Source organism: Balaenoptera borealis (genome assembly GCF_965194805.1).
Source record: "Balaenoptera borealis genome assembly, chromosome: 15".
Classification (NCBI taxonomy): Eukaryota; Metazoa; Chordata; class Mammalia; order Artiodactyla; family Balaenopteridae; genus Balaenoptera; species Balaenoptera borealis.
Genome location: NC_138871.1, coordinates 44,702,845 through 44,719,999, shown reverse-complemented (window position 1 = coordinate 44,719,999; position 17,155 = coordinate 44,702,845). Strand labels below are relative to the sequence as shown.

Below are 17,155 nucleotides of genomic sequence, written 5' to 3'. Positions count from 1 at the left end.
TGGGCAAAGTTACAAGTGAATTGGGCCTTACAGGACTTTTTTCCAGGGAGATATGGGGAGTCTAGGATGAGGGACCACGTAAGCAAAGGCGCAAAGTTGTTAAAGAAGGAAGGAGCTGCAAGTATTCCTGGGTGGGTGGAGCGAGGTTAGAGAGGTAGGCAGGGCCAAACCTGGGAAGCCTTTCTTTGGGATAGACAGAAACTGAATTCTACCTTAAAGGTCAGTGAATCTCAAGCTCCATTATGCTTAAGATTCATTCTGGTGCTTGTTAAAATGCAGATTCCTGGGCCCAACCAAAGGTTCTGATTCTGTAGGTTTGGTTGGGGGCATCTCAGGCATCTCAGGTGATTGTGATACAAGTCATCTATGGGCTACTTCTTGAGAAACGCTGGTATAAGTGATGAGGCCTCTGAAGAAATTTTAAGCTCAAGAAAACATCTGATCAGATGCAGATTTGAGGAAGAGGCTTCAGGAAGGATTGAGCAAAAGTAAACAAATAAATAAACTTAAATTCTTTTGTAAGAGCCAAGTAAGTAAATAGTAAATTTACTTATATAGCTGAATGGAGACAGAGAGATGAGTTTAGGTATTTTACTGATTTCTGAGACTTAACAGGGTGAAAACTAAACTCACTTTATCTCCCAGACTAATTCTTTCTAGTTTCCCCAACACTGTCCAAGGCACTACCACCTTTCTTAGCACCCAGGATTACAACTTTAACATCAACTTTTCCAATTATTTTCCTTCAAGCTCTGCTGACTTTGTTTCCACTTCTATCTCTCCCACGTTGGTGTAAGCCTTCCTGGCCTCATGAGTAGGCAAGTCTCCTTAAGTGGTCTCCATATCTCTACATGCTGCACACAAGCCTCCATGACAATCTTTCTTTGCTCTCTTGGTTACGTTGCCCCTCCATCTAAGAGCTCACAGTGGCCTGTAGACCTCTCATCTCCCACTATTGCCATCTCTAGGTTCTCCCCACTACCTAGCTTGTTGTCACCTCCTGGACTTGACTTGGCTGTTTTCACTTCTAGCCTTTGATTATGCCACTTTTTCCGATTCAGTTGCCTCTTCAGCCTTTCTAGAATAATCCAAAGTCATCACTTCCTTCAAGAACCAACACAGAGTTCTACCTCCTTCAATATGCCAGTATGAACATTAATTACCTCCTTGCTTTTGTATTTCTTTAGCAACATGTATAATCTGTATAATACTTTGTACTTTTCAAAAGTATTTTCCCAGGATAAATTCCCTAAGGTTAAGGTCTGAATTTTTTTAGTAAGCAAGTAAACTTAAATTCTTTTGATAGTGATGAGCATTGCTTAGGCACACGGCAGATACTTGATGAGTGAATAACTGAATGGACCCTATCTTTAACATGAAAGAATATGAGGCTATCTTGTGGATATGAACCCATCCTTCTGAAAAGTATCTTTCAAGCCAGGCAAAATGACAGTGCACTTGAATAAATCTGTATGCTAAATAGAGAAGACTTGCAGTTTGTTTTAGGTTTTCAGTTCCAGTACATTCAATATGGATCTACTATTAAACAAGCCTAGAGTGAATTTAGTTTCACCACTTACTGGCTGTGTAGTCTTTAGCAAGTTAGATACCTCTCTGATCTTCAGTTCCACTATCAGCAGAAGGAAGAGAATGTCACTTACCTCATACTTTGCTGTGAGGATGAAAGGAGACAGTGTCTCCACAGTGGAATTACTAAAAATATAGCTACATTTTGTCCTTTAGCCATGAACTAATAGGCATACACAATTCAAAAGAGAATAGCTCTAATCTTAGCACAAAAAGGGTGTCATATTTGGGAAATCTGTTATATGATGAACCCTAGTTAGTGGTCTTAAAACTACAGTGTTTAATCCACAGGGAACTTTCTCTGCTAAAGATGAGTAAGATTTAGGTGATTAGCAATGGGAAGGGGGTACAAGATAAGCAATTGTAAAAGCAATAAAATCTTTTATTAGATGAATATAAAAGTGGGTAGCTAATTTAATTTTAGCTCCCTAAGAAGGTAGTAAGTTTAGCCTGAATAACAAAACAATTTCATTTGAAGATAAACAACACATGTATTCATTTATCTTGCTTTATTTATCTTCAGCAGAGGAAGCAACTACATTTACCATTAAGTTAACAAAATATTTATATTAAACCCCATTTGATTTATATCTGATCTAAACAACAAGGAATATTTGCTAGATGAATACTAACATTCTAGGGATAATATCAAAAAAGTGAGATAATGTTTATTATCAGTAATTGACATTAGCTCACTTTTAAGAGTTTTATTTTCAAAAATTTTTCACATTCTTTTGAGTAAGATTACTTAATTTTAAATTGGGAGCAAGCAGAAAAATATGTTTTTCATATTCTGATCCAGGACAAATGTCATTTGCCTCACAACACTGATTAAAGACTAGAAAACACAAAACAGAGGTGCAAACAAACTCACCAGAAGTGAGGTAAGCACTGCCCTCTGTTCTCACCATATCCATTCCTGGCAGTGGGAGGGGTTAGATGATATATTCAATATTTTATTAAATGTTGGTTATATCCATACAATTAACTAATAATCAAAATTATTTGGAAATATCAGATATGCTAATTAGAAAATGCAAAACCAAATTTCATAAAATGCATTTTAAAACCATTTTACCAAATATCACATCCTGGTAACACGTAAAGTCTATCTGAATGGCATTTATATGAGTTATCAGTTATACTGTAAATGAATAATAGCCTTTATGAAGTCAAGGAAGTCCACTTACATGAGAACATAAGTCACATGCACAAATGAGGTGATGGGCTTTTGTGATATTTAACATTCCTATTTGACTTGTCTTACTCCTTGAGTTTTGGTTTCATCTGCATGTATATAGGAATTCAGGTTTTCCAATTACTTATACCCATTAATTTGTTTAATGTGTCAGAAACATGTAGCTTACTTTGGGTTTTGTTTTAAAGGGGTTTCCCTTTTTGGCCTTGCACAAATCCTTGCATTTTGGTCCCTGTCTCAAATGGTGATCTAAGAGAACTTTTGTTGTTGTATTTTTAATATCTTTATTGGAGTATAATTGCTTCACAATGTTGGTTTCTGCTGTACAACAAAGTGAGTCAGCTATATGTATACATATATCCTCATATCCCCTCCCTCTTGGACCTCCCTCCCACCTTCCCTATCCCACCCCTCTAGGTGGTCACAAAGCATCCAGCCAATCTCCCTGTGCTATGCAGCAGCTTCCCACTAGCCATCCATTTTACATTTCGTAGTGTATATATGTCAATGCTACTCTCTCACTTCGCCCCAGCTCCTCCCCCTCCCCCCCGCACCCCCCCCCGCTCCCCCCGCCCCGACCAAGTCCATTCTCTACGTCTGAGTCTTTATTCCTGCGCTGCCACCAGGTTCATCAGTACCGTTTTTCAGATCCCGTATATGTGTGTTAGCATACGGTATTTGTTTTTCTCTTTCTGACTTACTTCACTCCGTATGACAGACTCTAGGTCCATCCACCTCGTTACACTAAGTGAAGTTTTGAAAGGACAGGCAATTTACAACGAATCTTAAACATGAAACTTGCTAACGTTTATTATCCGCCACAGCGAACAGCCCACATAGACTGGCAGGAGTGGATAAAGTCTCCCTTGTGCCACAGAATCCCTATGAACCGCACTTATCTCAAATTCCATCACCCCTTACCGTGTACGTGATGGTTTCTTCGGTGTCCTGTGACTTGACCAACGCCAGAGTCAGCATAATTAGGAAAAGGGCTTTCACCATCGTGAATCTCAAAGAAAACACAGCACAAACCGATGCTTAGTATCTGCTGCCGGGGAAATAAAACTTCAACTGTAAAGTAACAAGCAAGATAGGGAAGGCGGGGGAGGCTGAGGCTCCATCATACCCAACTTCCAATTTACTTTCTCATGTCCCCTCCCCCTCCTCAGCCTTCCCTTGGCCAAACGAGGCACCAAAGACTGTAAAACGGCTGCAGAATTACATTTCACTTTACTCTGTCCGGCTTCGCTGAAATATATACAAGAGATATACAGCGTGCATTTTATACTGCACCTACACAACAGGCTCGAGAAAGGGAGTGAAAGAGAAAGAGTACAGTGTCATTAATTTCAAAGGAGACGGTTCATTTTTTCCCGAGGGTTGAAGTGGGGCAGCAAATCTCATATTCCCTTGAACGTTAAGGCTTTCCCTATAAGCTCACCTCCAGCTAGTTAAGTTCCTTGCACAGCTCAGCAGAAAAACCTGTGAACAAATATGAATTACTTTGGCTTCAAACTTCTTTTTTTTTTTTTTTTTAAACAAAACACCAGAACAAAACTCGTGGAGCAATCTCCTCCCCTAGGATAGAATACCTGCCCTTCAGAGCTCCTTCTTACATTCCCCAGCGCAAACTCTCAAAGTGGCATTTCCAGGCGTTCTCTTTGCGCAGCTTTGTTTAAAACCCCCAGGTTGTGTAGAGGAGCAGCCCAAAGCGTCTCATGCCCTCGTGCCTTATCAGTCCCTCGGCCCCCGAAATGCTACCTTCAGGATCGGGGCTGCCTAGGGCCGGAACTGGGCAACCACACAGCGGCCCGAAGTACCAATTTCAGGGCAGCCGGCCAGGCACCCCCAGGGAGGCGAGGTCCCCTTTCTCAACTGTATGTTATCAGGCAGCCGTCCCCGGGGAGCTGCTCAGCGCTCCAGTTTCTAACCAGCTCCCGTGGAATCCAGGTGCGGCTTAAATCTCTGGCCCCCTGAAACTTTCAAAACCTTGTTTATGGGCAAAGCCCTGTCGGCTGATTGTCGGCACGCACACACATGCCCATCCAAACAGATGTCACCCCGTACTCGCACATGCTGACAGATCGCATTCCTAGACCACACACCTCCACCTCCCTCTCTGCCTGAGAGATCCTGCACAGTGTGGGGCAGTTCTCAGGTCCACTGCACCCCTCAGGTCACCCCACTTACTCCTCGGCGCGCGGCCCCGCGGGCACTGGGCGCGCTGGTGTGACCCCCGCTTCGGGGCTCCTACCTGCGCGGCCGCGCTGCGCTCCGGGCCCGGGCAGCGAGGGGAGAGAGCAGGGGAGGGCAGCCCCGTGGGTCTGAACTGGCGAGGTCTGGCAGCGGCGGCGGCGGCGGCAGGAGGAGGAGGAGAAAAGGAGGGAAAGGGGAGGGCGAAGGGGGGCGGAGGAGAGAGCTGAGGGAGGCGCAAAAGGGCTGAGCCGAGGGCTGCAAACCGGGCGGGAGTGCGCGCTGCGGAGCTGGGTCTGCGCCCCCTCCTACAGGGGCTCTCCACCACCCGCCTGCCCTCCCCTGCCAGCCCCTCACTCTTCGTTCCCAGACGCGCCGGGACTCCAGGCAGAAGATGGCACGTTTGGCATGTGACGTTTGGGGTTTGAATCGGCCTTGGTGATGCTCCAGCCTCCCGGGCAATTTCTCGTGCGCCGCGGAGTGGAAAAAGGCTCTCCTAGTAGAGCTTGTTGTGAGCGTCCTGAGAAATTGCTTATTATTATTATTATTATTATTATTTTTCCCCAATAGGTGAATCCTAGGAGAGTAAATTAACTCCATTCGTAGAACTGGTTCTTTCGCCTTTTCTTTAAGATACTTTTTTTTTTTTTTTTGAAGGGTGGGGAAGTGCCTGCTTCCTCAAAGGTAGAAAAAAGAGAATTAATTCATTCCACCAGTATCTGTGACTTACTATGTACGAGGGCTTGGGGATGGGCCAGGTAGAACTCACACTCACAAGATCGTGACCTTGGGTTGTTTTCTGGTCTTTCAAACCCCCCTTTTTTTTATGGGCCCCTTGTCTCATCTACTGCTTTTCTTCTCTCCCCTGGTTCCCTTGTGGGAGTCCCCAGTACTGGTCATTCAACTTTGGGCATTTCACTCTCACCTTTCACACTAATGGTGGAATTTCAGGAATCTGGAGAGAAAAAAAAAATTTTTTTTTCTGGCTTCTTCAAATCTTACCACACAGATTGCAGTTATCTTTGAAAGCTCTAACTCTAAAGTCAGATTAAGAGTTTGCCTCCAGGAGCCTTCCCTGCTGGTCCAGTGGTTGGGAATCCGCCTTCCAGTTCAGGGGACGCGGGTTTGAGCCCTGGTCAGGGAACTTAGGATCCCACATGCCGCAGAGCAACTAAGCCTGCACAACGCAACAAAGACCCGATGCAGCCAAATAAACAAATAAATTAAAAAAAAAAAAAAAAAAAAAAGAGTTTGCCTCCAAGGCAGTCATGCCTTCTGAAGCAAATACGGTTTCATGAACAAGACAAATGAGACAATATGCAAGCTGAAGGTACTCACTCTGATCTCAGCAGCTCCTTCCCCTTCCCTGCAGACCAAAGGAGGGACAGGGAGGTGGTAGGGAGGGCAAGAGAGAGAGGCTGCCAGGTGGAAGCCTCTCTCCATATCTCTGGGGTATGCAATGGGTCGCCAACCCTGCCAGTTTGGCTGCAAGCCACACAATATTGGACATGATCAGAGGAGCTTCACGAGCCTGAACCTTACTTTAGTACATGGGGTTTTGCTAACAGTACTGAAGATTTTGGTACCAAAATTCAAATGTTTGTTTTCCCAATCATTAATGACCTCCAGACTTTAAAAAGTTGGATCTTTGCTTTTGTACAGTAAAAGATAGACATTTTCTTCTACTTTTTGAATTCTTTTTACCTGTCTTCAGCCCTTTCCCCAGAAAAAGTGAGTTAAAACTCCCAAATTTCTATTCTCAGCCTGGAACTCTTCCTGTACATCCAACTACTGACTTGCTATCTTCAGCTGTACACCTAATGGATATTTCAAACTGAACGGGTCTGCTGATTCCCCCCCCCCTCCCAACCTGCTATACCCACCTGCTTCACCATCTCAGTGAAGAGCAATTTCATCTTTCTGTTTGCTCAGATCCGAGATCACAGAGTCATCCTTGATTTCTGTTTTTCTCACACACCCTGCATTCAATTCTTCAGAAAACTCTGTTGGCTCCATCTTCAAACTGTATCCAGAACTGAACCACTTCTCATCACTTCGTTCATGACCACGGTGGCCTGAGCCACCACCACCTTCCACGCTAATTACTACAGCCTCCTAATTGGTCTCCTTGCTTATACTCTCGGTCCCCTGCAGCCGTTTCTCAGCAGAAGTTCATATAAATGGAATCCTAGAGTATGGACTTCTTTGTGTCTGTCTTCCTTCATTCAGCATGCCTTTGAGATGCATCCTTGTTGTTAGGTGTATCAGATGTTCATTCCTTTTTATTGATGACTAGTATTCCATTGTGTGGATATACCCTGGTTTGTTTATCTGTTCACCTGTTGATGGATATTTGGATTGTTTATGAATAAAGCTGTCATGGACATTTATGTAGAAATCTTTGTGTGGACATATGTTTTCCTTTCTTTTAGGTAAATACTTAGGAGTGGGACCTCTGGGTCATATGGTATGGGTGTGTTTAACTTTATAAGAAAGTGCCAAAATGTTTCCCAAAGTGACTGTACCATTTTACATTCTTACCAGCAATATGTGAAATTCTATGTGATATTGTCAGGAATTTATAAGTTAGCCATTATGGCAGGTGTGTAAGTGGCATCTCACTGTGGTTTTATTTTACGTTTCTCTGATATCTAATGATATTGAACATTTTTATGTGCTTATCATCCATCATTATGTCTTCTCTTGTGAAGAGCCCATTCAAATCTTTCATCCATTTCTTTACTTTTGGTTTTTTGTCTTATTAGTGGTAAGAGTTTTTTTTAAAAAAAATATAGTCTCCCTGCGAGTTCTTCGTCAGATATATATTTTTTGAATATTTTCTCCCAGTCTTTGCTTTGCCTCTTCATTTTCTTAATGCTGTCTTCTGAGAGCAAACATTTTAAATTTTGATGAAGTCTAACTTTTTTTGTTGTTTTATGTTTTGTCCTCTTTATGTACTATTTACAAAATCTTACCTTGGGCAAATCTTGTAAGCTCTATAAACCTCAGTTTCTGCTTCTGTAAAATGGGTAGGATAACACACTCTACTTAAGGTTGTGGGGATTGAGAAAGAAACTCATCAATCAAATATCAAATACATGTGAATGATTGTTCTTAGGTATTACAATATATAATATGATGGGCTATAGTAGACCGTTCCTCCATCCTAATATAACCCAGGATTATTTAGGTATTCCTTACAATAGGGTATCTCCTGACTAGTCTAAGGTAATGAAATCAGGAACGGCATTTTCTGGCTATTGTTTCAGGGTAGCCCATTGTCCCACTTTGACCAATCAGAACTGAAAGGAAGGATTTCTTTCCTAGGTAAAAGGCTTTCCGTGCTCACAGTGGAGGAGAACAGTGGAGCCCTTTGCCTCAGTTGCCACTGGCGGCCATATTACAGCCTGGAGGGTAGCCAGCCTGAGCATAAAGGTGATACATGCTACGCATGGCCAATCACATGGAGAGAACCTGGATCTTGAGGGATTGTTCAGAGGGCCGAGTGACCCTAGAACTCATGATACTTTTAGGGGTCCTCCACAAAGGTTTAATTTTTAAAGTCAGAAGGAAAAAATAAATATCATCCAGTCTGGATTATATTTGTCCTTATACCATTGCAGTTGTAACATATAATTTTTGTATGGAGAAAGGGGCCCATGAAGGCAAAAGTGCCCAGGGACAATGAAAGTCATAATGTGGCCCTGATTGTTGAGCTTCCAAATCAGCCAAAAGCAAACTCTGTCCTGCCTCTGCACCCCAGTTTTGTGAGGTGTAATGTATTTCCTTATGGCGCAAGCCAGTTTGAGTCAGGTGTTCAGTTACTTGGAGCAGAAAATGTCTTGCTGCTAGCATGAGGAAGCCTCCTACTCCGGAAGCTCTGGCTCTTGTGATGTGTTGTACCTGTGTCCTGCACCCCAGAGTGGCAGGCCTTGGATGATTCTTGGGAGAGGCTCTTGGGAGAGATTCCCAGGCTTTCTGTCCTGGGGCAAGCTGAGCATTCCAACCACTTCTGCTTGGATCAGCTTCTGGGTCCCCCTCCATCCCCTTACCTTTGTGTGTGTGTTTGTGATTTTCAAAGATTTAAGACTTGAGATCTTCCTTTAATAGTCACTGCCTCAGGAAGGCAACTCTGGCTTCTCTTCACAGCATTTGTAAAATAACCAGTGATCAGCTTTTATAAGGGAGCCCTCTATTTCCCAGTTTGCCAGCTATTATACTATATGTATCACAAAGAAAAACTTATATTATTATGTTTTCTTTACTATTTCCCTTTTTTAAAAAATCCCTGAAAATAATTAGAAGTCTCAAGGACCCACAAGGGTCTTTAATTAACTGAGTCATGGAGCCACAAGCCTTGCAGTTAAGACCTGGTTAATAATATTTTATTGGGTATGGGCAACTGGAAAGTGAAATCTGTGAAAAAATGAATTCAGTAAGAAAGCAGTGAAGATGGAACAATTACGTAGGGATTAATGGCGGGGTGATCAACTCATCCCAGTTTGCCCAGGACTTTTCCAGTTTTTGCACTGAAAGTTGTGTGTCCTGGGAAAGCACTCAGTCCTAGGCAAACTTAAAGGTATAGAGAAGGGAATTCCTTGGTAGTCCAGTGGTTAGGACTTGGTGCTTTCATTGCCGGGGCCCAGGTTTGATCCCTGGTGGGGGAACTAAAATCCCCAAAAGCTGTGTGGTACAGCCAAAAAAAAAACAAAAGTGCACAGAAAAGGTGTGGTAGAAAGAAAATAGGACAGGACTCAGGAGTTCTTGCCTGGACTTTTGCCATGCTCTAGCTGGGGAACCATGGCAGTTGCTCAACTTCTTTGAGTCAGTTCTGCACACACATTGACCTGGGTAACAACATTTATTTGTAGTTATTACATTGTATTGATGCTTGCCTGTTGTTATCACATTCTACTTTCCTGTATTTGTCACATTGCTTTTGCCTGTTCGTCATCTATTCCCTTATAGTGGTAGGCCATGACCAGTTTTGCCCATAGAATGCCCCTAAGTGTACACAAAGGAAAAACTCCTAAGTCCAAAAAATAAGGAGAAATGGCCCAGTGTCAGTAAAACAAGAATGTCAAAGTCCAGAACCTGGCTATTAGGTCTGGTGATGTGGCAGAATTATCGTCTTCTGTAGTGGTTTACGTTGTTTCTGTGTGCCGATGAGCCTGAGGATATGAAGAGCACTGAGCCTGCGATTCCAGGTTTCTCTGACTGGAAGACCGCCCATTCTACACGGGCTGTGAGGACTTCTAGATTTAGGTTTGTCTCTGTGAGCTACACGGCAGGCCAGGAGCTGGGGCATCCACCCTGAGCTCTTATTTCATTTATATAGTCGTCCTCTTATTCACGGGGTGTATGTTCCAAGGCCTCCAGTGGATGCTGAAACTATGGATAGTACTGAACCCTATATATACTATGTTTTTTCTTATACATACATATCTATGATAAAGTTTAATTTATAAATTAGGCACAGTAAGAGATTAACAACAATAACTAATAATAAAATAGAACAATTATAACAATATACTATAATAAAAGTTATGTGAATGTAGTCTCTCTCTCAAAATATCTTATTGTACTGTATTCACCCTTCTTCTTGTGATGATGTAAGGTGATAAAATGCTCACATGATGAGATGAAGTGACGTGAATGACAATAGGCATTGTGACTTAGTGTTAGGCTACTATTGACATTCTGACAATAAGTCAGAAGGAGAATCATCTGCTTCTGGTGATCCTGGATCATCGAACCATGTTGATGTCTATGATTGGATGTAGGCAGATGATGTCAATGGTTGGGGACCCCTGGTGGGATGGAGCAGGATGACTCAAGATTTTATCATGATACTCAGAATGGCACAGCAATTTAACACTTATGAGTTGTTTATTTCTGGAATTTTCCATATATGTTCAGACCGTGGTTCACCTTGGGTGACTGAAACTGTGGGAAGCAAAACCGTGGATAATTGGGGACTGCTGTATCCTTTGCCTGCTTATTCTTACTATCTTTGAATCCAGACACCACGGTTTGGCCTTGAGTACTTCCACTTCATACAATTTGTATGGAGCTTATTTTTCCTGTGACTTTTTGGTGAGCATGTGACTCAGTCTCTGCCAATCAACATCAAATCTATAGACACAGTGATTGGTTCAGGAATGATGGACACACCCTAAGATAACCCCCAATGAGGGGTTAGTGTAGTATAGGGCTTGGATCTGGAGAGCCTGGGTTCAAGTCCTGCTGTGCCACTCACTGACTGTGTGAACTTGGGAAAGTTACTTAACCCTTTTTGGGCCTCAGTTTCCTCACATGTGAAATGGGGATAATGATAATTCCTATCTCATAGAATTTTTATGAGTATTAAATAAGAAAATGCACATAAAACCCTTAGTACAGTTCTTTGCACATAGCTATTGCTGCTGTTGTTATTATTGATCACAGTGACTTATCTTAAATCAGGTAGTCGGATTAATTGCATGATAGAATAAAAGCGGTTATTAAGGCTAAAAATTGCTTCATGTTTTTGTGTGTAACTCTCTCTAGTTTATGGGCTATTTAGAGGAATCAGGGTCTGGACACATAGTTTACTGCAGTTTGATGACTGGGTCATGGAAATCTGTGACCCCACCCTGAGCAGCGTCCTAAGACAATGGTATTTTTTGAATAAATTGCTCTGAGATACCTAATTTTTTGAATTTCAAGTGGCTTATAAAATTATACTTCCTTACTGGTAATAAATAGTTATAGCTAACATGTATGTAGTACTTACACTATGTCAGGAACTGAAGCAAGCGCTACATATGTTAATTCAACAGCACTATTATTATGCCTATTTTACTAAAAGGGAAATTGAGACAGAGCAGTTTAGTACCTTGCCCTGGTCATATAGGTAGTGAGCAGCAAAGTAGGGGTTCTAAAGCAAGCTGTCTGGTAGCAAGAACGCCTGCTCTAAAGTTTCCTCTATGTTACTCCCTCCCCACCACCACCTGAATATCTAGGATTGCAGGGATAGAACAGAAGCATGGATGATTCTTTAATGTGGTACAACTACAGAGATTCAAACTGGACGTGTGGATTGAGTGGACTGCAACTGGAGATTGCAATAAATTCACCTTGCTAAATTGCTGTGAACCCACGGGAATCTGAGATTTTAAAGATTTGAAGATCTGTTTGGTGGGGGGGAGAATGACAATTTCAGAAGAGATTCACAGATGTCGATGACTACGCATCGTGATTTATTTTTTTAAATTCCTTTTATTTATTTATTTATTTTTGGGCTGTGTTTGGTTTTTGTTGCTGTGCGCGGGCTTTCTCTAGTTGCAGCGAGCAAGGGTGACTCTTCGTTGTGGTGCATGGGCTTCTCATTGCGGTGGCTTCTCTTGTTGCAGAGCATGGGCTCTAGGTGTGTGGGCTTCAGTAGTTGTGGCATGTGGGCTCAGTAGTTGTGGCTCTCAAGCTCTAGAGTGCAGGCTCAGTAGTTGTGGTGCATGGACTTATTTGCTCCGTGGCATGTGGGATCTTCCTGGACCAGGGCTGAAACCGATGTCCCCTACATTGGGAGGCGATTCTTAACCACTGCGCCACCAGGGAAGTGCCTGCACGTGCTTTAAGTCTCCGTCTGCTTTTGACTGTACATCCAAATCAAAGATGTCCTATCAGTGTGGCTCAGTTCTAAGAGCAGCTGATTAAGGTGTTGGCTAACTATGCCCAACCTTGGGTAACCCTGGTGTCCTAGAGACCAAGACATGAATAGCAGAAATAGCCTACAGTTTTTGGCCATGTAGCCAAATCAGGCAATATTTGGGTCCAGTTGGTTTGTGAAAGTATATCCCCTTATGAATCTGTTGAAAGAGAAGCCAATGCTTGAGCCATATTTGGCTGTATAAGTCTTTGCCTTTCATAAAAAGAGTTCATTTGTTAAATACTAGATTTCTTAGTGACATGATAAAATTTGATCACTGACTACTGATAGCCCCTGTAACATAGTCTTGCAAGAATAATGTTGATTAAATTATTTATTTTCTTGGGCTGCTTTCATACTGATGCTTAAAAATTCAATAGTTCTGAATAGCTAAGTTTACCATTATTATCCAAGAAAATATTCTTGTGGTAAATACACATAAGGATTTCTGATATACTTGCCATTATTAAAACAAGTCCTTGGAAGAGATAGTTTCTAATAGTCTTTTTAGTGCTAAAATTCTTTGATTTTTAGCTTATCTTTTGTTACTGAATTGGAGTCAGCATCAGGCCAAGAGAAAAAATGAATTTAAGTGGGCTTTCAGCACATGCTCAGTCTTTTCTAATACACACACACACACACACACACACACACACACACACACACACCATTATAAACTTCTACACAGAAGATAATGTGTTTAGTAAATTGATTGCTAAAACACCCCCAAACACTAACCTATGTGGCTGATGGCCTGTGCTAGAAGGAGACTCATTGAAATACATGGAGGTTGGATTGCAGCTTTGGCTTCAAAGAATATTGGCAACTTTGCATTTATGTGATATTAATTTGCCTCAAGTATGTCACTGGTGAGTTCTTTGTTTTAGTGAGTGCCAGATGTATTCTTCTTCAGAATATATTTGGTGAAACTCTCCTTCTGAGTGCCAAACGGACATGAGAAAACTTTCAGTCATCTGGAGCTTGTAAATTGTTCTCAAATTTTTGGAATTTTATTGAAGGCTTGATTTCATCATAGAGCAGAGAATACCTTGGATGAATAAAAAGCAAATCAATCAGAAATGATTGGAACCAGTAATTAGAATTTCCTTGGAGAGATAAAATGTATGATGTAAATCCACTGTCTTGAAAAAAAAAAAAGTTGCTTTCTAACAAGTTATCAGATCTTACAGAACAACTTCAGATGCGGACACAGATGTGAAGCTTTATTTTGTTTTCAGCAACAAGTTCCTTCCTCCCTTTTTTCAAAATTAGCTTTTCTGGAAACTTCATTTGGCTAATCAAGGCCGATGGGGTTTCAAGATGATTGCATTGTGGAGCATGAAACTAGAAATAATATCCCCTGAAAATTAGTAATTTTATTTCAATATGTAATTTAACGAAATGGATCATCACTCTCCCACTTTTGCCAGTTTGGAATCTTTCCATAATATTTTGTTGACTTTTAGAATTTTCTGTGTTCTACTTTCCAATTTTGTTTTACCTTATTTGAATTATTTTTTCCTTCCCGTTGTGGATTTTTTATTAAAATAGAAAATCCTCCTTATCTGTCCTTTTGTGAATACTTAATCTTGTATCTTGATACCGATTATAGATAACAAAACGGGTTTTAAAATCTCTTTGAAAAAATTTAAATTAATTTTTTAGGGAGCAGTGGTTCAAACAAAATCAAAGACATTGTATATGTTGAAATTTAGAATTTTTTTTAAAAATGTGTAATAACATTACTAAAACTGATGTATGATTTTTTTCTCCTTAGTATGTCATATCCTATACCAATGGAACTGCTGAGACCAAAGCCTAAAATGGAATGGACATTATTATTTTCTTTCTGCCCTTAGAGGAATTTTAAGGCATAAATTATTTTGATAAACTAGCAGTAACTTCTTTATCACTATAGAATGTGGAAAGGGAAAAACAGTCTTTCTGTTTGGAATTTACAGTATGCTGCTAACGGATAAAGTATAAGGAATGACATATCTGACTTTTATCATTAATTAAATAGGGCAAATGTGGAAACTCTATTCAAGGTAAGAGGTTAAAAGTTTACATATCCACAGGGGAGATATTGCAAGGATACTGCTTAGATTTAAGTGTTTTGTTTTTTTTTTTTCCTAAATAACTCTGTTCAAGCAGATGCTTCAATTGCAGTTAATTTTTAAAAGGGCCAAGAGTTATAAAATATTTGAATTTATTCAATACATTTGGAAGAATGGCAGGATCAGGAAGAAATTTCCAATCTGATTTAAGAAAGATGAATTCATTTGATGGAGAAAAGGAAAAAGAAGAAAAAAGGGATCTTATCTGCTCCAATTCCTTCATGAAACTTGGAGCTTAGATGACTTGTCCAACTTAACCCTTGTTAGTAGTAGAGCCAAAGACTAGAACCAGGTGTCTTGACACCTTGTCTTTGGAGCATTCCACTTCCCTGCCCTGTCTCTTTATCTACATCCTCCTTTGTCTCTTTGACATAATCTTCATTATCATCATCCATTCATACAACACAAAGTGAGTGTTTGACTGAGGCATGTTTCAAGGCTTAGGGAGCTGCTGGGTGGAGCTGACATGTAAGTGTGCAGAATGAAATGGATCTTATATCTTCGGCCAAGCTGTGATTTTCTTGAAGGCAGGGATTGTGTTTGTCCACCTCTCTTCCAGGCCACATTGCAGAACATGGTCTATGAAGCTATATGCAGAATGCACTCTGCCTCAGGAAATTTCTCCACCTGTCCCTAGCCTATGAATCCTCTTCTCTGTTTTGGTTTCTACCTATTGACTCCTAGTAGGAGTCCTCCTCTCAGCCTACACCCTCCTTTGGACTGACAATTCACTTGGTCAGCCTGACTTTGATTTTGGCTTTCGTATTATTTCTGCTTAACACTATGCTCTGCAGACCTTGGTCAAGTGACCCTCATATCTGCCCCTACTGTAAGCTCCCAGGACACTGTCCCTAGTCCATGCTAAAGCCCAGCTCCCATCTACCTGGGAGCTGAAATTGATAGTCTTATCTTCGTACTGCTGAAGAAATGAAGATAGCCTTGCACTTGGTAGATACTCATCAGACATTTGTGGAATGAACAGTAAAGACACTAGTGTCATCTTTGCTGTCATCCTCATCTTTTTATTGAATGGTTGGCTTGGAGAGAAGGTGTGATGCAAAATGGATCATGATTCAATTGATCACATTCAGATACATGAAAATAAAGCCTACTCTTAGTCTTGAATCTCCAGATGGCTGGTTTAAATACCTGGCAAATTCTATGTATATCTGGTTATTATTTTCCTTCTCTGTGTGTGAAGACTTAGTTTGGATATAAGTTTTGCTATATTGAGGAGTTCTTTTCTCTTTTCTCTGAGGAACTATCCAATCAGTGAAGGAAATGGGGTTCTGCTGTGTACACATGCTGAGTTTCTATCACTTTGTCTTCTTTCAAACTTTCAGAAATTATTGGTTGGAGTTAACTAATAACTAGCAATTTAAAAATAATGCATGAATCAGCTATATTTTAGACAAAATAGCATTTATTTTTCATCTGAAGTATATTAAAGTATATTAAAGGAGTATGACAATAGGTTTTAAAATTACACCCTTAATTAGAAGCTTATTTTCAGTAGTTTTCTAACATTTAAAAATGAATTTAGGGCTTCCCTGGTGGCGCAGTGGTTGAGAGTCTGCCTGCCAATGCAGGGGACACGGGTTCGGGCCCTGGTCTGGGAAGATCCCATATGCCGTGGAGCAGCTGGGCCCGTGAGCCACAATTACTGAGCCTGCGCGTCTGGAGCCTGTGCTCCGCAACAAGAGAGGCCGTGATAGTGAGAGGCCTGCGCACTGCGATAAAGAGTGGCCCCCGCTTGCCACAACTAGAGAAAGCCCTCGCACAGAAACGAAGACCCAGCACAGCCATAAATAAATTTAAAAAAAAAGTCTCATTAAAAAAAAAAAAAATGAATTTATTATGTTTCTAAACATTCTGTAGCTTCCTTCTTCCTAATGACTCTTTTTGACAACAGTATTTCTTTTTTTCTGATTTTAGAAGTAATATTTGCTCAATGAAGACATTTTATAAAAATAGGAAAATATAAAGATGTAAATTAAAATCACCCATAACAAAAATAACTTAAATATTATCACTCTAAGAGACAACTACTGTTAACATTTGGTTGTATTTCTTTCCAGACTTTTCTATATGCTCCCTCACTCTGTCTTGATTTCTCTCTTTCTCCAATATTTATTCTCAGGATATATGCAAATGTAGACAACATTGTTATTTTGGAACATGTACATTATATATATACAAGATTTTGTATATTGTTTTATTATCTTTCTTAACATTTATATTTTAAACATTTCTTCATATTTTGTAATGTTTCATAAAGCTTTTGATTTTCTCTATGAAAATTTTGATTTTCTCTATGAAAGCTTTGATATTCTCTATGAAAAATCTCTAGCCCTAGGTTCTAGTCATTACTGA

At 40.7% G+C, this 17,155-nt stretch overlaps 1 protein-coding gene across 4 annotated transcripts in view; it reads right to left on the bottom strand.

Annotated features, from left to right (window-relative positions):
* EFEMP1 (EGF containing fibulin extracellular matrix protein 1) overlaps positions 1 to 5,315 on the bottom strand; it is a 68,410-nt gene extending 63,095 nt beyond the window's left edge. The window contains exons 1-3 of one of the 4 annotated variants that reach the window (XM_082358170.1): positions 5,040 to 5,302; positions 4,227 to 4,267; positions 3,707 to 3,794 (exon numbers count right to left, since the gene is read on the bottom strand). In XM_082358170.1, the coding sequence (XP_082214296.1) occupies positions 3,707 to 3,787 (81 nt within the window). In that variant the 5' untranslated portion in view covers positions 3,788 to 3,794; positions 4,227 to 4,267; positions 5,040 to 5,302. Of the gene's footprint in view, positions 1 to 3,706; positions 3,795 to 4,226; positions 4,268 to 4,975 lie in introns of all 4 variants that reach the window. The other 3 variants (XM_082358169.1, XM_082358168.1, XM_082358171.1) reach the window with 3 other exon arrangements.
* Positions 5,316 to 17,155: the final 11,840 nt, after the last annotated feature.